We start from the raw sequence: 23,811 nt of genomic DNA on the forward strand, positions 1-23,811 counted from the left end.
ACTTTTGAGATTTCCACAGAATATAATGTTCCATGTAAAGTTACACTTATTTTCCCCCAATGTCTGTTGAAAGTTAATTTTGCTTATTGTTTCACATATTTTTTGTCACATATTTATTGTGGGGTTTTTAGTTCATTTCAGTGGCTACAGAATTTGCAGACAGACAAATATAACGGATCGCTCAGGGTATAAATGCTTGAGGGTTGGAAATCAAAACATTTCATCATTTCTAACCCCATGAAAGAACTTGAATGCAGTGATTTCCTGGAGGAGCATAAAAGAGTACTGTAAGGTGCAGGTTCCCAAGAGGACTAGAAGTTGCTTTTCTGTCCCTTGCAGGATCTAGACATTGAAAACCTAGCTCCAGACCTGCAATTTATGAATTTCATAAATGTGTGTGAGATTCCAAAGTTCATCCAGTTAATGAAATGAATGAGACAGCTAGACTGGAGACTTACAACAGCCCACACTGAGTGACTGAGGCTCAAAGCAGATGAGCATTGAATGGGACTGATGTGCTTGGAATTTGGCAAACATAGACAACAGCCACCCAACTGGGTCAGATGCCAACGTGAAAGTGAGTTTCAAAGGCTGAACCATCTTCCTAGATACCAAGTTAATTACTTGGGTATGGCTAACTGTGTCACTTTAACCCTTTCGGGAGAACACTCCCGGCTCCCTTGAACAGCTGGAGCTGTGGACATAGTGGCTTGGCAAGGTCAATGGAACATATTCACTGCCCTTTTTTTGCATTGGTGTCTATCTTTAATATGTATTTTGTAAACACATTCATCCTTCTTGAAGATTGTAGATGTGCTGAAGCAGAGTAATTACAATGGAATAAATACTAAGTTAAAACTAGGTAGTTACTAAATATACCTGAGGCATTTCTTAATCTTGTATTAGAGGAGAATTCAATATTACTTCTATAATATTTTTTTAAGTGAGAATCAGATCTTAGCCTGGGGTGCGGGGATAAGAAAAAAGGTGCAAGTGAAAAAAATTAGCAGATCATTTAATATTCTATCAGGTAGGAGCATCCTAGCCACAGTTTTGTTTACTCTCGAGTTGTTGTATGGCAATGGCAAGACTGTTCGATATTACAGCCTGTGTTACTCAAAGCCACCCAGGCCCTCTAGCTCACGCTTGCCAGCTCATTTGTCACATACAGTATGTCTTGTTCTTCTTTCAAGGTGTTGCCCTGAAAGTACTTTTTCCTGTCTTACAGTAACTAAGTCTGAAGCACAGTTACGTTGCTTGCAAAGGAATGCCATCAGCAAAGCATTACAAATCAAACTCAGGTTTTTAGATGCTTTTGATGCTCAAATGTTACAATACTCCATAATTTCTACTTTTTTGATGAGACTGAGTAGGTATTCCAGATTGCAATTAGTGAGTACTATGGGCTATCAACTTGGCAAATTATAAACATTGACAAATACTGATAATGGAAAAAAAATATCACATTCGTTGTATGCATATTTAACACAGTGATTGATTCTTCACAGTTAGCAAATCTGTTACGTTTATATCAAATTGCAGAGTGATTACTCTCTCTATATATACATTAAGCTTGTTTTTACAATTAGCGGTGTTAAATGAAATGTAAATTCAGGGATCTGCTGCATTGGTTACTGCTATTGCAATTAGCCCTGTGTACTGTAGAGGAGGAGGCTCTGCAGACCCTCCAGTCTGCATGCCAGGGCAGTTTCAGTTTGGAGAATGGAGAGGTTCTTTCTGTGTCCGGTATGTTTGCTATGTAAACCAATGGAAAGCCATCTGTGCCAGATACTGAGTTAACGCTGGTTATTTTCCTTCCATAAGCTCATCACCATGAGCAAAAAAAATAAGCAAAAGAGTCTATTCGATTAATGTGCAGTCTGCTCTTGGAATGGAGTGCTGCAGTATGTGGCTTTTGAGAATAATCTCATGAACAGTGGCAATATATCTAATAGTATTTATTCTGTGTTGTCTGAGTTTGTATTCTGTTCTGCCACATTTGATTTGATGGACAAGTAGAGGACAATATCTGTTGTCTTCAATTTGTACAATTTTCACTTGAAACATAGTTGAAATTTCAGGAAGAATTGGAGACATGTCCTACCTGAATATCTTCGGAACAGAATTCAGCACCAGTTCGAGTTTTTGAATTAACACAGTATTACTTAACTGTTTTCACCTTGTTAGTGTTGTTTTGGAATGCTTTGCTCCTCTGAAAATATTTTACTGCATTACCACTTCAGATCAGTGAAGTCCTCATTAAAAAATCTTGAAAGATACTTGGTTTTCCTCTCTAAGTGTAGAAAAAGTAGAAGATAATGAGCTATAAGGAAGAAAGATAGTATTTTCTTGCATTTGTCCTTAGTAATAAAGAACAAAAAAAAAAACAGCATAGAAAATGTAGGGGTGGGGGGGAAGAACCAGAATTTTGTTAAGTGTTTTTGAGTGCTTTTGCAGGCTGGTTTATTTTCCATAGAGCTATGTGAGTTTGCATATGTCAATCAATTTAAAGTAATGCTTTGCTTTGATTATGAATGTGACTTGAGAATAAAATTAATGTTTGCATAGTGCTCGGTTGTGGTGGGTTGACTCTGGCTGGAGGCCAGGTGCCACCAAGCCGCTGTCACTCCCCTCCTCAGCAGGACAGGGCAGGGAGAAAACAAGATGGAAAAAAAACAACTTGTGGGTCAAGATAAAGGCAGTTTAATAAAGCAAAAGCAAAGGCCCTGCACAGAAGCGATGGAAAACAAAAGATTTATTCTCTACTTCCCATCAGCAGGTGATGTCCAGCCATTTCCCAGGAAGCACAGCTTCAGTACACGTAGTGGTTGCTCCAGAAGACAAACATCGTAATAATGAATGCCCCCCCCTCCTCCTCCTTTCCCTTAGCTTTTATTGCTGAGCTGACATCATCTGGTATGGAATATCCCTTCGATCAGTTTGGGTCAGCTGTCCTGGCTATGTCCCCTCCCAAGATCTTGCCCACCCCAGCCTGCTGATGAAGGGGGAATGTTGGAGAGACAGCCTTGATGCTGTGTAAGCACTGCTCAGCAGTAGCCAAAACACTGGTGTGTTATCAACACCTTTCTAGCTCCCAATACAAAGCACAGCACTATGAGGGCTGCTATGGAGAAAATTAACTTCATCTCAGCCAGACCCAATACATCGGTATAGGTAAATTGATACATAAATGCTGCTGTAAGTATAATTACTTTGATAACGAAAGGCAAAACCAAGTTGACTAACAGTTTTTAATTAGATTAACATAAACATAAATTGTAATTTAATACAATGCTGTCTACAAAATTAGATACTATATGCATGTATGTTAAATCAGTTCATTAACATACTAGGTCCAAATTAACTGTTGTTATAATTTCCTTGACTGAAAAGAGATTTTAGTTTTATGCTACATTTTTACTAGTTCAGTATCACTAACGTACGTGGGAAAGATACATTAGTTTTATGGCTGAATATTCAGCCCTAACTTATCCTGGTTCTTGTTGACTAAGAACTTACCTTTGCAAATATAGCATCTGGCAAAGAGAAATCTTTCACCTAATATAAAATCATATTCAGCTCAGTAAGAGTAAAATGATGTGCTTGGAAATTCCACTGTATTGCAACTCCTTTATATCTTCCTTTTACATTCCAAACTCTTCAAGTTAGAAAAGAGTTGGTAGGTTGCTGCCAGTTAGCAAAGAGCAGATGGTGTTTATTACCGTGACCAGTAAATTGTGTATCTGTGGGAGTAATAAGCCCAATTAGCCAAATGTTGATTGTGCTTTTAAGTGTTGTAGTCCTAGTACCTATTTCCATACCTGTGTATACGCTCAACATAAACTTATTTAATTGTGCACTTTGAAAAAAGCTTAGTGGTGTACTTCTGCAGTCTGAATTGTTAGCATTCCCAGAAATACCATTTTAGATTACGTCCTTCACATGAGCCAGTCTTAGATACACAATTCCAAGAACTCCTTATTACTTACCTTGTATTTTATTTATTTCTAAATAGTAAAAGTTGACTACTTCAGACATGGCTAGGATGAATGTTGAAAGACAGGTAGCTTTTTGTCCTAAAGAGGCCCCTTGCCCTTGATTCAATAGAATATGACTTAAATACAAGGGCAAAATCATTGTTAGCTCAGCATACTCTGCAGTTTTTAAAAATACTGCTCTTCTTGAACAGCTTTCCATTAAGGAGCAGTCAGCCCTCACAGAACTTCCCGACTCTTTGTAGACATGGGTTGGGATCAGTCATGACCTCTGACTGGCAACTAGTTTGCAAACAGCTCTAACTTCCCCGACATAGGCAGAAAAGCCTGAGAGCCATTCCTGTGTGCCCTCAGCCTCCCATACCACACCATCTGGGCTGGCCAAGTAGGGATAAGCTTAGGAAAAAGCAGTTTATTCCAAGTTGCAGAAGAATTATAAGAAAGGCAAAAGCCAAAGATAAAATGTGACATTAAGATCCTCTTTCCCATTTCTGAGCTGAGAAAGCAGGCTCTGGCATGGGCCTTCTGTCAGCGGAACCTGGTCCCGCTGCCCTTGCCTTGAGTAACACCCACTTTCATAACGAGCCCAGTGATTTTAATGGCAGTAATTTCTGCAATCACTCCCTGACCATCCAAATAAGCAACAGTAGTCACATACATTCAACAAGGTCTGTTTGAGTTTTTTAGCATACTTGACAACTCTTCAGGGTCAAGACCATGTGTTCCTGCATGTCTGTGCAGTGCCTGGTATGGTGATCCTCCGGATATCTCTGCAATTAAAATAAAATATGGCTGCACTGAGACGCTCTGCACTAACTCAGAAACTCCTGAAACTTGTTAATTGCAGATTTAATATAGATCCGCAACTTTAATTGGTTCCTTGGCTTCTTCTCAATTACCTCACATCAGAGTTAAAAACAGAATCACACAAAATAAAACGTTTGGGCATCTTGACAGATTAGCAGATTATAATAAATCGCACTACTAATGCATGTATTGGAGAAATAGCTATTCAAATTTTCCTGAGTTAAGAAAGTTTAACTGGATAAGGATACATCAGACACTGAACTTTTTTTTTTAATCACACAAATTAATTTTAAGGATCATTTAAATTACTTTATTTAAATGCCACAACTTGTTACCAAATTCTGACAGAAGACTGCTAAAAATGAAAAGTAAGGGGATATTTTTGCTATCTCAATGTGGGCTTGTATCTGGAAATGTTTGTCTGGAGTCGCTGACCATCTGTTTCATGGAGTTATGCCAAAAATATATTTTCACTGTAGATTTAGATGCTTCCTATGAGCTAGTAAATAGCCAGACAAATATTGCACCATCTTCTTCAAGCACACTGTAAATATGAACTCCCAGCACTTTTCAAGATAAAAAATGTGTAATAAAAAAATGTTTATTTCTTTGGTAAATCTTCTAGTCGCAGTAGCTTTAATGATTCTAACTTTGTTACTCAGATTCAATTTATTCTTGAGGTAATTCTATTGATTTAAACCAGAAATTAATTTGGCCCGGAGTTTTCAAGAAGCTGTGTTTTCCCTTTGAGCATTTAATTTTGAGTCCATTTTTCTCCCCACGGCCTGGGCATCAGATTACTGTTCATAGCATAAATGAAGAGATGAGACCCAGTGAGCTGTATAAGAGAGGGCAGCCTTTGGTTCTGGGACTGCTCCAGTGAAGTTTCAGCAGTGCGATCGTTTAAGAAAGTATTAGCACATGTCCTTTGGAGTAGATCTTCAGAGCCCCTCTGAAGCGGTACATTCATTTTCTGCTTCTCCTGCTGTTTGCTGTCTCCTGACATGCCTTGCTAAAGTAGAGCCCTGAAAAGTTCAGCCCTACCAAACAGGTTTCTCAGAAGCTCTTCTCCAGAGACAGCAAACATCACATTGCTGCAATGAAATATTGCATCCTTATCTGGAACGCTAAGTTCACTTTGGAAAAGCCAAAAAGTACTAGATGTTGAAGAGGTAGTGGGGTAAGCAGCTACATACAGAGGGAGGCAAACTTGAATTCTGCAGAATCTGCTGAGCTGTAGAACAGAATAGCATAGCATAGCATAGCATAGCATAAAATAGAATAGAATAGAATAGAATAGAATAGAATAGAATAGAATAGAATAGAATAGTTCAGTTGGAAGGGACCTACAATGATCATCTAGTCCAACTGCCTGACCAATTCAGGGCTGACCAAAAGTTAAAGCATATTATTACGGGTGTTGTCATGCTTACAAAATGTTGAGAAAAGTAAAATTTGCCTTCATAATCTTCCAGTACTACCTTAACATGAAGGGAAGTCCCCTGTGCATATCAAAAGGTGAGATACTCTTGAAATAAATGCTATTCTAAAATAAATGAACTATCAGAAGTCCTAGAATAGGACCAGAAGAAAAGTAATTTATAAGCAGGTCTCAATCAGAAAGGTTTTATTCAGGAGTGAATAATATCTTTGTCTCCTCCCCTTTTCTTTAGCACAGGATCGATTTTAGAAGGATTTTTTTTTCCATGAATAAGGAAAGGTTTCTGTGAGGATAAGTAGCTCTGAAAATGGAAAGACACTTTGTCGCCCCACAAAGGAGCTGATAGCAACAGTGAACAGAACACACTAAGAAATAACAATCCTAATTCATGTTGCCAAGCCCATGCTATTTCTGTTTTGCTGTTTCTAGAAGAAATTAATTTATTCTCCCAGTTCAGGGCTTTGTGCTGCTTTATCTTACAGCTGGAAACATTTGTCTGTCCCATTCCTTATTTATCTAGGTTTTATTACTGTTCTGAACACTGATCTGTGTATAAAATAGAAACAGTCACTGACACAAACACTTTTTCTGAATGGCGAGCATATTCCTTGTTTCTGCTTGTAAAACCCAATTTAAGAAGTGTTTATAAAATAATAAATGTTACAGTTCGAGTAGGGATGTATTTGGGCTACATCAAACAGGGAAACAAATATTCTTCTAAATGTAAACATGCATTTTCTATCAATCATTGTATTTAGTTTGAGGCTTGAATGTTAATGCTGTAAACTATATGTTAGATTTGTTATACCTATGGTATGCTGTCCTGAGGCAGTCAAAATCCTTGCTAATATTAAATGGAGTTTTTAATCTTGAAAGAACTGCAGGTTAGAGTTTTATGTTGCAACATAACAGCAAATTATATGATTCTTTGCTTAATTGGCTACCAGCATTCTTGCCTCCATTTGCAGAAGGGAGGTGGGGAGAAAGGTAAGTGTGGTTTTAAATAGGATAGGTTTTGTGGGGAGCACGTAGTGCTGCTACATGGTGGAGTAACTTTTGGTGTACTTCTGATGGTGCCACGTGTCCGGGCAGGCGGGACGGCGTCCCAGATGCGTGTGGCCATTCTCAGCCTGCAGCTGCTGCTGGCTTCGGGGAGCCCCCCTGCCAGACACCCCTCATCACCCCGCTGGACCTTGCAGCCTGTGTCCCAGCTCTTGGGAGGTTCACAGTGTATCTTGGCATGCATAAGCAGGGCAGCAATGCCAGCCCACCAGTGTGATGAGTCTCACAAGAGAACTGAGCATTGTATGGCTGTCAGCTTATTCAAAGGCCAGTTTATCACTAACTGAGAATAAAGTGAGTCCCGTGTATACAACCAAGATAAGGATTCAATGTTTGATTACAATTCTCAGCATTAAAAAATGAGGTAGTGGTGAAAGTCAACAACTTCTGTTGTAGCTCCATTAACCCTGTTTGTGGCTGTTGAGGTGGGCTCCTCCCCAGTGAGAGGGCTCCAGTGCCAGCAGCTGAGGACAGGTACATATGCTAGTATTAGCTACAGATTCTCTGCAGCACCAGTTCACTATCTTTCTCTTCCCCATCTGTTATACAACACAGATAAAATAGTGGAGCTGTGTCTGTTTGCCTTGGATGCCCACTTCAAATTTCAAATTCCCATTGTGCTCATCTCCTGGACAATTTGCTTTAATAGTCACAATACTGAAGAAGCTTTTCCCTGAGTTTGCAACATTATATAAATCAGATGTTATGTAAACATCAACTCACAAATGTGTGCGTATGTTTAGTTTCAATACTGTGATAATTCTGCTGATATTATGACTTCTGAGAACAACACTTCACATGTCCATATTAAAGAAGGTAAGTTCAAGCATGGCAATGAGAATAAATACACGTGGTGATCTTCTTGAGGTGCTGCAGTATGCTTAAGAGTATCACAACATTGTATGTAAGCTACAGGATATGTTTTAAGAACTAGTTATTGTACACATTTTGTTTACAGCACAGGTTGTAATTAATCTCTGGCATTTCATAGAAACCATGAATGGTATGTTGACATAATAAATGCTGACACTGGTACACAGACTGCCTGTGCTGTGATGCAGCTTGACAGCACCTGGTTAATTTTAGGGATTCTCTTCTCACTGTCTTGGCCTGAAGCAAGTGAGGTGTGTTGATGTGCAGCATATTTGACTAGGAGGGGTTTTGAAGATGAGCAAGTCTATGTTCATATATGTATTCACACACAGAGTGCAACCCTAAGCTTTTCACTAATACAGGCATTTTTTTGGTAAGGCATTCCATGTAATTAGTTCTTCAGATTCTCCATTTTCTGTGTACTTTTTGGGTATCTAATCTTTGGTTTTAAATACTAGCATATAGACTCAAGCAGGATGTTTCACACTGTCGGTCAGTATTCTCTGTAAGTGTGTAAACACAAAGCTTTGCAGAGGGACGGGAGCAACACATTGTGGAGAAAGAGAATAATTTCTGTGTGTCTACATGTGCAGTATCATTTTTGGCTATTTCCATATGAGTAAAAAAAAAGTTTTATGAACAAAAACTTTGATGGAGACTGAGAAGCCAGAGTGTTGGCTTTGGGCACCTTACAGTCTGATTGCTTGTGCAGGGTGGAGTGTGAAAGTAATCAAGATGCAGATAAATCTGGTGAAACTATGTGTATATTGGTTGGGGAAGACGTTGGGGAGACTTGCTGTGGATACTCAAAAGATGTATCGAGCTATAGTCTCTGTCAGGTTTTATTCTGCACAGGAGAAAGTTTATTGCACAGCTGTTGACACACGAAACATCACATGCATTTGATTATAAGTAAAGCATCCCCTGCTATCACCTGATCATTCTCCCCTGAAGATATGCATCTGTCTCCCCCAGACAAATGATAAAAAATATCTAAGAAAATCATGTGCAAAATTTTTGCCATAAACCAGGAAGGGTTTCTACAAGCACACAGAAAGCCTAGCTCACATTCATAAATATGATTGAAAAGTTAAGCAACCTATAAAAATATCTAGTAACACAACAATAACCATATTTTTCACATGGAAGTCTGTTCTCTCCCCAGCAATGAAAGCTTTCTGTTAATACTCTCTCTTCTGTATGTCATCATTTCTCAGCTATGCTCTCCTAATATGACCAGGTATTATCCCAGAGACTTAGAGCTACTGTTATTTGGAGAAAATTTGTACACGTGGTGGAATTGGATCAGAACTAAGATTGCAACATAAGATTTGCAGTTACAGTGGCTGTACCAGGAATGTGTGTTTGTGGGCAAGGGTCGTCATTATATCCGGTCAAACTGCCTGAGTTTCCACATTTTCCTTCACTGTCACTATACATATTGGCTGTGTGTGAGTGCGTGTGGCTGTAACTGGAGCCTAAGCTTTTCAGTATTAAAATTGATTCTGCTCAGGCTCTTGTCCAGCATTCTTAATAATGTAAATAAGAGGAATAAAGTTGTCTTTCAAATTTCTTGACATTTGTGCTGTTCACTGAAACTTTCTCTTACTTGTGTGCTGGTTTTACCTACATGTGAACATAAAGGATTTAATTTTTCATAAGTTATTGAGTCAAAGTTACTCTACCAGTGCTTTCAGACTTTTGGGAGTTTTGTGATTATAGACTGCTGCTGAGGATAACCAGTGACCCTAGACTGACGCTGGGAAGACCAAGCACAGTGGTTGAATGTCTGATACAGTGCACTGGCTTTTCTGTGACTTTAGACAAAACCAAATTAAGAGCAATTCAGTTATTCAGTTGTAAGTAGCTGCTTGCTTCCTGATGTGTGTTTTTTAGAAGGTGGATGAAATGTGAGTGTCTGTCTGCTACATAATCGATAGAATTAGAATCCGCAGCCACTTATTTCCTGTGAAGTGATTAAAATCCACTTAGTACCTAGTCTATGCTGGCCATACCGCTCCTTTGCAGCAATATGTCAAGGTAATTATTAGACAGTTTATGAAGTGCTTAAACATAAATGGTCAGCATAAATCTTCATAGAGTGTATTTTAATAGTTTTATTCCATTCAGAGAACAAGTGGAGTCGAGCTTTGGCTGGCCTTCTCCTAGTCTCCTCCAAACTTGCACAGCACTGTAGCTCTTCCAGCTTTTGAGGGGCAGCTTTTCTTAATATTAAGAGACACTGAAAGGATGCAGCAGTAGATGTTTCTTCTCTTATTAGTGATATATAAGTGATACAAAAGATTTGGTATTGTAACTTGTGAACAGCCATTCTGCAGGTAAGGTGGTCCCTGCAGAAGAATGAAAGCTCTGCTCTTTGCTCTGCCATCTCTAATAAACCTTCACATTTATGAGATGTATAATTTCTGAAATCTTATTTCTATCAATAGATTAAGTCCAAAGTCTAATATTAAAGTCAAAATCCAGTTCTTGCCATTCCTTCCTCACTGTTTGGTTTATTTTCATATGAAATTTAATAATCAATTTGAAGCCAACAACTTCTTCTAAGCCAAGTTGTCGCGGGAAGAAGCATAGCTAGAGTTTCAAGACATAGTATTGTTGATGCCGTGATAGGGCATCATCTTTAAATCCTGCCTCAAAATGGAGTAGGATTTATTGAAGAGTTGATAGTTTTTATTAAATCAACAGATAGAGGTGGAAAAAAATGCAAGCACACAAGCTTGAAAATTCTTTTTTTGGAGCTTCAAAGCTTGCTGGCTTTTTCTGCAACTTTACTACTTACTACTTTGCCCTGTATGTGTTATCTTGCTGAAATCAGTTATGTTGGTTTAGGTGGCAGTGGATTTCACCTTACATATGTATTTCTCCTGTGATTACATATTATTTTCTTCGATGGTGTAAGCAATATTTGAAGGAAGTTGCAAGTGATTTATAAATAAGACACTGGACTGAAAGCCAGCTTGGGTTCTGGGGTGTCTGGCTTGATTCTGAGTTTGGTTGTTATTAACACGTTTGATGCATTTGTGTTGTTATATTCTTGCTGGCTAAAGTGGAAACAAGAATATTTCCACATTTTTTTCCATTTTTAAAATAGAAGGTAATACAAAACAAGGTGTGTTATAATATCTTTTTAGACATTCAGGTATTTTTTTGACAGCAGCATATTCTTGATTGCTATTTCTTATTGCCATGTTCTTTATCTCTGAAATAAAACCAAGGAAGTGCTGATACAATTACATACTGTTTTCCTTGGCTAAGCTTATTCTTTGTTGAAAGCCACACCAGAGTACTGTCTGTTCAGTCTTCAACATAATTTAGAAACATCCTAAGCAAGTGCTGATGGTTCTCAGTCAACTTCCAAAGACAACATGCCATAGAGTTTTAAAAAGATTTTGGAAAGCGTAAAAAATAATAAATTGAAGAGGCTATTAATTACAGAATAAACAAATTACTGTTGCTTCATAAACTCCCCCCTTTTTGCTAGTTTGTGTCGCCATAACATTAACACCTCATTTATTTAATGTTCTGTCTTCTGATTTTCATGTAGACATCTCTCCTCTTCATACAGAAAAAACAATGTTGTATGTGTCACATGAACTGTGCAGTGTTTAAGAATATTAGCAGCATGTCAGACAAAGCCGAGCACTCTTTAAAATCCTCTCAGAAAATAGCCTTGAATATCTACAGTGATCTGTGGTTTCTGGTTTGTTCCGTTGCTGGCAAAACACATCTGAAGCCAATACACAAAACAGCGCTTATTTTAAAAACAATGTGTAAAACATCAATTCCTAAAAATCCATGTAGAGCTCTAACTTCTTTGCAGAATATATTATTTTGCCAATAAAGCTGGCTAGCTCAGGAAAGAATGTATGCATTCTCTGGGTTTCACCTATACTGTCTACTAAGTAGAGATCTTGTTTAGCGGTCAGCTAAACCTAAGCAGCTACTGGCCATTTTTGTCCTAGAGAGGAGCCTCCTGGGGTTCAAATAAATCATGAATGCTTTTATTGCCTTTTGCGCTAGATGAGAGGATACTTCAGTTCTCCAGATTTGTATCCCAATGAATTAGGCTCAGAACTAAGTAGGAGTATTTTTTTTAAAGGAAAGTAAACTTTTCTCTTTTAAGCAGCTTGTTTATAAAGATTTATTAAGTTTTTGAAAAAGTACCTCTTGGTCTAAAATAGTTGTCTTATTTGCTTTCTAGTTCAATTTTGTTGGGAAATTGCTTGGACCAAGAGGAAACTCCTTGAAGAGGTTACAAGAAGAAACAGGTGCAAAAATGTCCATCCTGGGGAAAGGATCCATGAGGGATAAAGCTAAGGTACTGTGTCTGGATTCTGATTGCAATTAGTGTTGATACATTTGTGCTTGAGCTGTTACACTTAGATTGCCTGTCTACTTATTAATGACTCAATTAATAGTCTCGTAATAGATTCTGACTCCAAGGCTTGTTTGTTTTTTTCAAGTTACATCAATTGCTTAAATACATTTTTTCTCTTTGCTATGCAAAGCTTGCTTCCCATATAATTGTAGACCACCACAGTTACTGTAATACCACTGTTATTTAAGCAATTAATCTAAAAGAGAAACCAGCTTGAAGTTCATTTCTTCTGAGAGGAGTCCATTTCTCCCAAGAAAGTGTAACTGGTATAGATTACTGCTGTAATATTGGTGTACATAAATAGGTTTTCTCTTTTGCTTATAGTTTCTATAGAGATGGGACTTCCTTAATAGACTGAATATTTATTCAGGGCATAGTTCTAAAAAAGATAACAAAGTGGACATTTTGCTTAGATGTGTGTACAAATGCACTATAGATAAAAGAAAAAATTGTGTTTGGAATCACTGCCCGGTCAATGCACATAAGGTAATTATTTATAAGGTAAGGCAGCTTCATGTATATCTGACCCAAAGAACAAGTACTGATTGCATTGTGGCCTCTTACTTTACAGTCTGCAGAGCAGCAGTATTATGGGCAACACAGAAATAACAACCGCTAATTTCACTGAACTGTATATTGCCTTTAGTAATGTTGTGCATTATTCTGCTTTCCTTTCTGGCACCTCTGTCATTCATCTCAGTAGCTAATATAATGCCAGAATAAAGGAAAGACTAATGAGGATTTCATGGTTGGCGTTATTTGGTCTTGGTAATGCGTATCAGCAGTCATACTTGCATTATGAGGTCTCCAATTGCAATATTGAAAAAAACCACACAAAACAGACGAATTAGACACACAGAATGTATTTCATTTTTTCAGAGATTTCTTTATGACATTGGGCATGCTGACACTTCAATTATCCTTTTAACATTCTATTTTATGATAATAAATGTTGAATACACTCAAGATTTTATTTCTAGGTATTGAGAAGTAAAATGTTTTATGACTTTTGGCTTACTTCTGAAATGATAAAAAATTACTCCCTGGATGAATGAATGCATGTGCTGCTAAGTAGCAGTAATTTGCATCAGTATTGCATCTGCCAGCTCCATTCTCAGCCACCCACTCAGATTATTATTTCCAAGAGCAGCAATTGCCCAGACAGGGGAGTGTGAAGGGCTTGTTACCAGCTAAAGATGTTTAAACACACATAAATAGATAGACAAAGTCCTCTGATTTTGAGATCGGTCACTCTTCTTATCATATCATTTGAATTTTATCTAATCATAACAAACAGTGCCAGCATGCCAGTTATTACATTCACTCATGAGTACATCAGAAAAAACAAAATTCAGGGTATTTTTTTTCCTCTTCATAGAGTATTTAGTCCTTAAGCGTAATCTGAAGTATGAACTTCATGGAAACTCATTCATATGAGAATGGTTTAAAAAATTGAGTTCTAAAGTAAAAGAACATTAAATACAGCAGTGATGCAAGCAAATTCTGTAGAGAAGGCCTCATAAGTGACTGTTATCTTAATCCAATTTAGACATTACTGACTCAAAAGAAAACAAAATCCCTGTGCAATTACAGTGAGAGATAGGAATTATGTGATCTGTGTACATCACTGGTACCAGTTCCAAGCAAAAGAGGCTAAGAATGATCGTGGGTTGGGTAATAGTTACAATTAGCATTTTGAAGAGGATATTCTAGGTTGAGATACTGGTAAAACTTAAAGAAAATATATTTTACTGTGAGCATAAATAATAGCATGAATTGCTACATTGCTGAGGAAAATACAGCTTGCTCTGGTTAAAACAGTTTTCTTGACATAAAACAAGCCCACTAGTCTCATTTACGCAGTATTTTTTTTCTGGTTTAAATACAAATTACCAAAGTCTGGAGGCTTGTTGTGGTTGTTTTGTACCATGCAAGAAATCAGCTTATGTATATTGGTGGATAAGTCTTCCTTCTGGAGGAATTTTCAAGAAAAATCTGTGTAATTTCTCTCTGTAAACTAGAATTTCCTTAAAGCTGTCTACGCTATGCCATGAACCGTAATAATTCCTAGGCAGACTGCAGGCATGTGTGCTTTTCCCCTCCAGTCCAGTGCAGCTGGATGCTGAGCTGTGTCGGAGCAGCAGAAACAGAATTTCTGCTGGAAAATGCTAAATACATTTATGCCCTAAATCCTTAGGTATTTAGTGTTTGAAAAGAACTGATTCACTGATTTGTGGTTTTTTAGTGCCAAAATGACAATAGGCAAATGCTTGGCTCTACAATGAACCACTCTGGCCATACTCTAATTTTGGGCATATGGAGGGGCGTTTCCAGTTCTGGGAAGCAGACTTTGTCAAGGGAAGTATATCTGCTTTTCAGAATTTCCTTCTCTTTTAAAAAAGAAATCTGTGGGTAAATTTCAGAGACTGAAGAATTTGGGCTGTTCCTTTCCAGAGCCTCAGGGAACACTTGTTAAGAGTGACTTGAGATTTTTGAGTATCCACTGTGCCTACAGTGTGGGAACAGGAAAGATTAATTTGAAAAGGCAATGCAACTTACTTAAAACAAATATTATTAACAACTCCAATTGTGTACTAAATACCACAGAGCTTATATATGAGTCACAGAAAGTTGTGTTAGAAATTGTTAAAGAGATGCCCAAGTGTAACTGCAGCAGTTTTGCAGAATGTTGTTTAGGATATAAGGAAAACTTTAGATTCTTCCAAAGCAGCATGGCTAATGTGAGTACTTAAATCTCTGTGCTTAAGCTAATGCCACTGGCTCAGCAGGAGTTTAGTTTTCTGTAACAGGAGTAAGATCCTACAGTGTTCTGACAGGAAAAACAAGCACCATCATGAAACGTGGACAGTTCACTAGACACAACAGAAGATGATGCTGGCTTTTAAATATTTCTTCCTTTTGATTTGGCATGCAGACCTGTAGCTAAATTTGAAATATTTCTTAGCTGAATAACTCCCATTTATTTTTAAATCATACAGAAGGTATTGTTCATCATATTGAGCAAAGCTGTGACCACTGAGAATTGTGCCCACCGTAAGAGCACAGCCAGTTTCCAGTGAGTTCTTAGAACAGGTTGAGCTCTCACTATCTTGAGGGCTTACATGCTGCCACTAAAGGTTGTCATTCCTGTAGTAATATAGTACTATAAATATGCAAAAACATTCTTCGGAACAGGTAGTGATGAGATTAAACGTAGTCATGTTGAGTTGCTTGGCTTTTGATTCTTTTCCATTTATTTTTCTTCTTTTTCCAAACAGCACGAGAGACGATTGTAAAGGTAAACAATCAAACTGAAGTGACAGGAGAAATCTCATTACAAATGCAATGAATTTATTGCTTTCACAGATGCAGATTTTCTCCTTTTAAACCATGTGATGAATGCTTTTCACTGTGCCATTAAAAAAAGCAAACTGTATGCAGTGAGCTGGAATAGCTTTTTTTACATAAATTATAGCAGCAAGAGCATGGATTCTCTTTAAAAGAAGCAGAAAAATATGTAGTAATGTTTCTTAAACAATTCTAATTCTTGACCTAGTTACCTGCTAGAGTTCCATAGGAGAGAGCACAGTTTGGGGCTTGCACCATTTCTCCATACTCCCTTGTTTTAGATTATTTATATGAGTGGTATTTTTTTATTCGGATTAATTATACACCAATATGCAAGAAACATGCACTAGATAGTATACATTACTTGGTCTTTGTGTTTTGTGGAACTTCAGAACATCATATGTGAGAAAGCAAAATGGCAATGATTTAACACAGATGGAAATGAAAGGAAAATTTTTGTAGGAAAACCAAGGACATTTAGGGCCAGAGATAAAATAACCACACTGGTATCATTAGAACTACCTTTAACGGTTGCATGACCTGACTGCAGATTGCTGGAGCTTGGGGAGTGTATGTAGGAAGAGTCAAAAACATACTCCTACCCTTCCATGTTTTCCTAAGAACCCTCTACTGTCTGGAGAGAAAATACTCATCTGAGGGACACTGGTCTGAGGTAGGACCTCACCCTTAAAAACAGGAGTGAGAACAGATCAACAGCATTAATCATAGTCCAGCCATGGTACTTATCTGCAACAGGACTTCATCTCTTTTTATTATGTTTTTTTCAGAGATGAGCTACACCAGAGTAGATGAGACTGTACATGGTGAGGCGTGACTGGAATGACTATATGTAGCATGATACCAGTAATTAATTGGTATGGATAATGCTGGTAAAAGAGAGCAAATGAAGGCCATGACCCCAGATTAATAACTGAAATGGTGAACAAGGCATAGAAAAAGCAAAACCGTGTTGAGAAAGGGAAGAGGACTGGCCTGAAAAAAATAAATGACAGGTATAAATCTTTTGCAGAAGAAAAACTCTACCTTGTACGTAATTTTATCTTTTGTCTTTCCCATTACATGTGTAACTTTATGGTGGGAACATTCAAAGAAAGAGATGATGGAAGTTTTCCAGTGAACACAAAATTATGTAGAAAAGAGGTATGTGAAGGCTCCAAAATTCTGAAACAAAGAAGGGTTGTGAGAGAAATCTTGAAAATGTGCAAGTGTTGTAGTTGAAAATTTTTCAGGGTAAAATGTTTGTGCCTTTTTTTTTTAAAGAACTTTTTTATTTAAAAATTAACCTAAGTGAGTATGTTTGGAAGAGCTGCGTAACCTAAGAACAATAAAAAGTTTTGATTTTGCTTTAATAACATTTTGAATGTTACCCAAAGGAAGATTTTTGATTGCTTTTCATTTTGTTAAAAAAATGAAAAATGGATTTTTAACCTGATTATTTTTTCCTGAAAACTCATTGTTCATCCCCTGCAAGACACTTGTTTCAAGACAGATTAACTTTTTAAACTGAAGAGGCTCACATTGTCTTTGCAGAAGTCACAGACACTCCAGACATCTTTCTGAACTACTTTTTACTTACATAAAGCAGGATTTGGAAATTAATGTATAGCCTGATAACAAGGCTGTATATTAGATAAAAGACAGCTAAAACGTCAATTGCTACAGTAGCACATGGGCTGTCTGCCACACATGAAGGAAAATGTAAGTCATAGTGTTTCAGTTAAATCTCCTGAATACTGATGTATAATTGCCACCCCAATTTAAAGTCTTACTTTTTACGCCCATTTCTTTCATTGTTTAAACTTCCACTTACTTAGGTCTTCTGTCCTGGCTATTTGGAGGATGCTGTTACCAAAGATTCCTGTTTCTTTCCTATAAAACATGGGAAATTAGAGAACAAACTTGCGCTGCAGCTTTGAAAAATCATGTGAACTATTTGTCCATGACTCAATGTTTTGTCAGCTACTGAGTGAACTTTTAACTGCTTTCTTCTTCAAGTTTCAGTTGTTGTTTAAACTAGTTATTAAAGAAAGAAGGTTTCATCACAGAAGAGTTAATTGCAGTAGAACTATCTGCCTTTCATTAATCTGTGGGTTAAGTACTTTACAAAGAAGCTCCACTGCCACCAGACAACAGCTTTACCATTATCCCATTAAACAAGATTTCTTTCATTAGCCTTTCTTTTTGAAAAACACAGGTATTAAGAACTTTTTTGCAACCATAAAGACCTGAAGTCAGCATGCAGAGAACCCGCCTAGATTGAGTGATTAATATATTGGCTTTCGTGTGGTTTTTAACAGCCATATTATGTGAGTACGTTATAAAAGATTTTGAAAATACGGGAGAGTTGCAGTGCACGCTGGTCTGTTCCCTCCAAATGCTAAGTGCCCTTACTTCAGTCCTGCAACCTTTAAATATATGCTTAAATATCTTACAGGATTAAGTCAATATATTTAATGTGGATAGTGCCCAATAATTTTTTGGTTTGAAGCACAATATATTTTTCATTAGATCATGTCTACCATGAGCGTAGTGTCCTAATAGTGGAGAGTTAATGCTCTGATTGCATTCTCTTGACCTCATTGGTTTTTCAAGGAGATTATATAAATAATGCTCAGATAGCCCAAAAGGGAAGAAAAAAGTTGCACGTTTTGTCTATAGGAGGTGGTGATCCAAGCATTGCATTATATTCTTTCCCAATGCTATTGCTTTACTGAAACATGAGAGCAAAAGTGTCTTATTTAGTGTCCTGAGTTTCAAAAGCCTTTGAGTGTTACTGCCTGTTATAATCATTTAAGCTTGTGCAGTATTGTTACATATGCAATATTTCCTTCCAAATGAGAGTGGCAGCATTCTGAACAAGAATTACGAAAGATGCTAGAAAGTAAAAAAAAAAAATAAAAATCACCTAGTGGTCTGTTGCATCAGGTTTTACACTGGTGCCACTCCACTTGTGCCGGTGAGGTTGCTCACTGTATCTTATGGCTATGGTAGTTAAGCCCAGTGTGTCATCATGAGATTTCAGCTCTTACAGTTGGAAATACAAATTCAGGGATTTCTATTAAAAGTCCATTTGAATTCTTTAAAACAGAACCTGTGGTTTTACTTCCAGCATGCTGGGTGTTTTGATCTGGACTTTATGCAAAATCCCTGAAATGTTTATTTCTTAGGTAAGATGTTTCTGTTTCATTGAAGTACTCCTCTATCATCTTTAGCTGTAAAATCTCTAAGGGAAAGATAGAGCAATGTGTGGCATTCGGTTTAGAAAACTGGCTCACATCCAGAAGCATCAATAATTTAAATCACCAATTGGTGCTCACCCGTTTAATCTTTTTCTGTTAGGTTTTCCTTGCTGTGTGTAGAAGTATTTTTGACAGTGTATTTTTATCTCTACAGCTGTGGTACCTTACGGCTTACAGCCATTTTACCCCACAAATGGGTTTACAACCAAGAGCAGGATTAGGGCAGCATGCCTTCAAGATACGAGCAGAAGTAACAGCAGCACGCTGCTTCTGCTGCAACAATTTTTTTTTCCCCTTCCTAAACCTCTCCAGCTTCCTGATACCGACTGCTGTGAGGCTGTAAGGACTGTAACAAACAACCAGCAACAAAGGAAAATGCAAGCAAAAGGAAACAAACAAAAAGCAGAGCATCCCATATTTTGAAATCTTTAAAAGATCATTTGCAAAAGGATGTTAACTCTTTAAAGTCTACTGTAATCTGCATCCTTGCAGTTTTTTCTTTAAGTGAGCATGTCAAAAGGTGCCAAAGGCTTTCAAACTCTAAAGCTGGGTTGTACCTGAACAAAAATTCCAAAGAACATACTTGCTCCTTATATGGAGAACACATAAATCTGTTGGCAGGCACAGATTAAAAGAAGAGACCATCTTTATCACTGTTTCCTGCAGTGTTAGTTATGTTACAGCAACTTCCAGTTGCTCATCCACCCCAGTTTCTTCGGAAAATACCTCTATGTATCACCTCTAATGTGTTGTAAATTCCTTTTTGCCCTGATAGGGGAGGGAGTTTGAGATAGATACATACAGATCACAACCAATATTTCTTAGAATAGCTTTTATTCTTTAAGCTGTTTTTACTAACAGCAGATAACTATTCTCACAGAACATTCACTTATTCAGTCTCACATCTGAACTGCACTCTCACGATTACCTGGTTAGAGCAATGTTTGGGAACTCCAACTACATACTCAGAAAATAGAGGGTAGTACTGGCAGGTCAGTGGTAGGTGTTCAGAAAGTCCATCAGAGGGTCCTTTATTTCATCAGATGCATATGTAATCCTGTAACCTTCATCTGCATATAGCAGTCACCTTGGATGCAGACTGAGTTATGGAACACATTGCTGACACCAGTGTATGCTGGTGCTCCAGCAGCCTCTTGGTGTTTTCAGACTGTATGTTCTTGCAGGTTCACCAACACCAATAGTCTCCATGGCTTACCAGTCCTTGGGAAGCTTTCACATGCCAGCTTCTCAGCACATACTTTCTTTTCTTTTTCTTGAAACTGTTTCTCCATCAAAACTTACAGATACCTATAGAATCGATTCATGCAAACTCACATGGAAGGGACTTTCATGAAAAATGTTTGAGTGCTCATCTTTTCATTGCTTCTCTTAGGTGTCTCATCAGGTCTACACATGCTACCTGACCCCTCTTACGTTTCACCAGCTCCTCAGAGCTGTACAAATCAACTTCTTCTCAGAAGGCTGTTCCTTCTCTTTCGTTCATGTTACCCAGAGTGCAACAACTAGGAAAAGCAAGTCATCTTCTCTGCTTCCCAGCCACATCCTTTTAACTAAACTTGTATATTTTAATGTCACAGTAAATTGAAGGCTTTCAGTCATATATCTTCCCTCTGGTACAAAAAGAATGTGCTTATTGATAGAGGCTCTTTCTAGCTGGGGAGTCAATAACCTCTTCATTTTTTACCATATCCCTGCATATTTTGGGTTATTTGCCTCTTGCCTCTCTGCACTTTGTCAGAATATTGTCTTTCCCCGGATCATTTGTTAGCGCCATATTCCTGGCAGACGGGAGCACCTTTTGTTCGGTAGTTTTTGCAGCTTCCCTTGGTTACCTCTCTGTCTGGCTTGCTGACTGAGGTGGGAACAAACTCAAAAATACGAGGCCATTGAGCCAAGACACAGTTAACTGGCCCTACTGGAATAGATGCTTCCCTTCCTGATATTCAGATGGTCCTGTCTGCATACCTAATCAATGAGATACCTTCTGATAGATAGTCCCTTATCTATCAAAAAGCTCATCTGTGTTAACAGAGGTCTCCTTACTATCATTGACCAGTAACTTTGGATTTGGAACCTGGCTAGAAAGATCAACTGCCTGTTATCCTTCATTTTATGCAGTTTCAAATAATCTGCAATACGGTAACCCCTGGCTGTTTCATTTTGTGCTATGAAATTTTGGGAAAGTCCATTTGTTTCTGTTTCTGCCAAGTTTCTTTGTTTCCTTGTGGTATGGATTTTTCCTTCTGAAGGTGGTTTGTCATATTTATGTCGCAGATATAAGATGTTTTCTCTGACTTCCCATGCTGAGTTTTAGAACCCATTTAAGTACATAGCCCATCTTGCTGCAGAGAAAACAGTCTTTTCCCTAGTCCCTCTTGGGTTAAGAACAGGTCTCCTTTGTTTTGGCTGGATGGCTCAGCCACTCTGACCTTGCTTAGAGGAGCGAGGCTTGAGGAAAGTTTTTTAAAAGCTTTTTCTCTCTATGTGTATGTGGAGAGAGAGAAAGAGAGAGAGAGGGGTGGGGGTGTGTGTGTGATATAACTGTAATTCATGGTTGATCATAGGTCATTCTACATGAGTCAGTTCCTCCTGATGTCTTCTACACAGTGACTAGGGTTGTCTGTCTTTTATCAAGAATTTGAAATTCCCATGCTATTTAACATTCAACTCTTCTATCCACAAAAGATGCATAATTGCTTCCAAAGTTTCCAAATTGTTTTCCATTTCCTAAATGTTTCTACAGATTGGTAGGAAATTCCGGGTGGATGACACCAATTCCATTTTAAGAGTATAGCTAAAGTAGCATTACTCTCAAATTATCACCAAATTATTCAGCTGTGTTCCTTTCACTTTGGTATAAAACTTACTGTCTGCTCAAGACATACTTGAATTAGCCTCCAGACCATTCCATGTCCTAAACGTGGATGATGTGTCACCTTTTTTTCTGCGCTGAGTTTCATACAGCAAGTAAAGAAAAAGCATCAATACCAAACCACCCTTTATACCAGAGAAAGATATCAGTATCCTTCCAGGTCCTCAACCCCCCCAAATTACTGTTTTCTGCCTGTGTATGAGGCACTGTAGCTGCTTGTCTCTGCCACAATGAGTTCCACCTTGCCTGAGTCTCCCAAGTTCTAGAAATATCTCTTCTGTAGAGATGTGGCTTGTGGCTTATGCTGCCTGTCAGCTTTGACCTGGATTTCAGGATCTAGGTCTGAAGATCAGGCAATGGGGGTGATCTGTTGACTTCTCCAGTTGGGTTCCAGTTCTTCTCTGGATCTTCTGCTTGGTCACTGTAGGGGTGTATGAACAGGACTTTGTTGTCCCATTAGAGAAGTCATTTATGTCTCTCAGTAAGCAACCTGTTCCTAGCCTCAGGCTTTTACATATTCCTTACGAAAACAAATATTGCAATACTCTATCTAGAGCCCAAGTTTCTGCAGTTTCTTCTCATATAATTAGATACTTACCTGTACCCAGTGTCCCCTCCTGAAAAGGGACACAGGTCACAAGGTAGCTGTTGTTCCTCAACACTGGAGCTTGTTTTCACTGGTTCAAGATCTGGCCTACCATCAGAGTCAAGAATTAGCCATCAGGAATTGCTGGGTCATAGAAACACCATATTTATCTCCTGACCATCTCTCAGCCAGTCCCTCCCTGAGGCAACAGTAACAAAAAGACGTCGGTGAAGATTGCTATGCTTGCGTTTTGCCCAGTGAATATTCCCCAGGAATATTCCCCAGGAGAAAGAATCCTAAATTGAACAAATGAAAAAAACTTTATGGCCTTTTTGTCTCTCAGAGATAAATTTTGGGCTATAAATTTTGGGTTGTAAATATTGGAAACAGTCTGCCTCATTGATTGTATAACTTACTCACCCATGATTTCTTGGAAAAAGCTATAAATACAAAACAATTTGTGCAGCTTGGGTGCTTATTAAAGGAAACTGAACTGAGGCCTCTGACCTTGTTGATACACTGTTTTTTATGAAATTATTTGGTATTATATAATGAAGACTTATGTTTCCGCATACACATGGAAAATCGGAACACAAGTTTTTATTTTAAATTAGAAAGATGGCAGAAAAATCAAAATTACCATATCTTCCCAACCCTGACCTATATTAATTACCGATGAAGAATTAAAGTTCATAGGTGGGTTACATGCAAAGGCAGGTTAAAACAGTCTGGGAAGTGGGACACTCATTTAAGTACTTAAAATGTTCGTAATTTAAATAAAACTTGAAAATTGTTGGAATGATCTCCTTTGACTCCTAAGGAAATCTATAAGATCTCCTCTAATATTCTCAGTATCCCAGAAGTGCAGTTCTTGTACTGCTGAAGCCAGTGGCAGTTTTGCTAATGACCAGTGAGAGGAATAAATCAGTCTTAGTATTTTAGTATTTTGCTGAGTGAGCGAATGAAATTCAAATGCAATCTCCAAATATTTCCCTATTAATTTTTGGACTTAAGTCCCAGTCTGAAGAGTGAGATGTTAGAATGGTTGCAGAGATTCAACCAGATATGTCACTTTAAGTATTTCCTGCTAACTTGATTCATGGAGTGATATGATACTTCCATGTAACTAGTGATGGCCTTTTCA

General features: G+C 37.9%; 1 protein-coding gene across 2 annotated transcripts in view; it reads left to right on the top strand.

Moving 5' to 3' along the window:
• KHDRBS2 (KH RNA binding domain containing, signal transduction associated 2) overlaps window positions 1–23,811 on the top strand; it is a 394,749-nt gene that overhangs the window by 148,125 nt on the left and 222,813 nt on the right. For both annotated transcript variants that reach the window (XM_059835484.1, XM_059835485.1), the window contains exon 3: window positions 12,404–12,520. In XM_059835484.1, coding sequence (XP_059691467.1) covers window positions 12,404–12,520 — 117 coding nt within the window. The remainder of the gene's footprint in view (window positions 1–12,403; window positions 12,521–23,811) is intronic.

The sequence above is a fragment of the Gavia stellata genome, chromosome 2 (assembly GCF_030936135.1).
Source record: "Gavia stellata isolate bGavSte3 chromosome 2, bGavSte3.hap2, whole genome shotgun sequence".
NCBI lineage: Eukaryota > Metazoa > Chordata > Aves > Gaviiformes > Gaviidae > Gavia > Gavia stellata.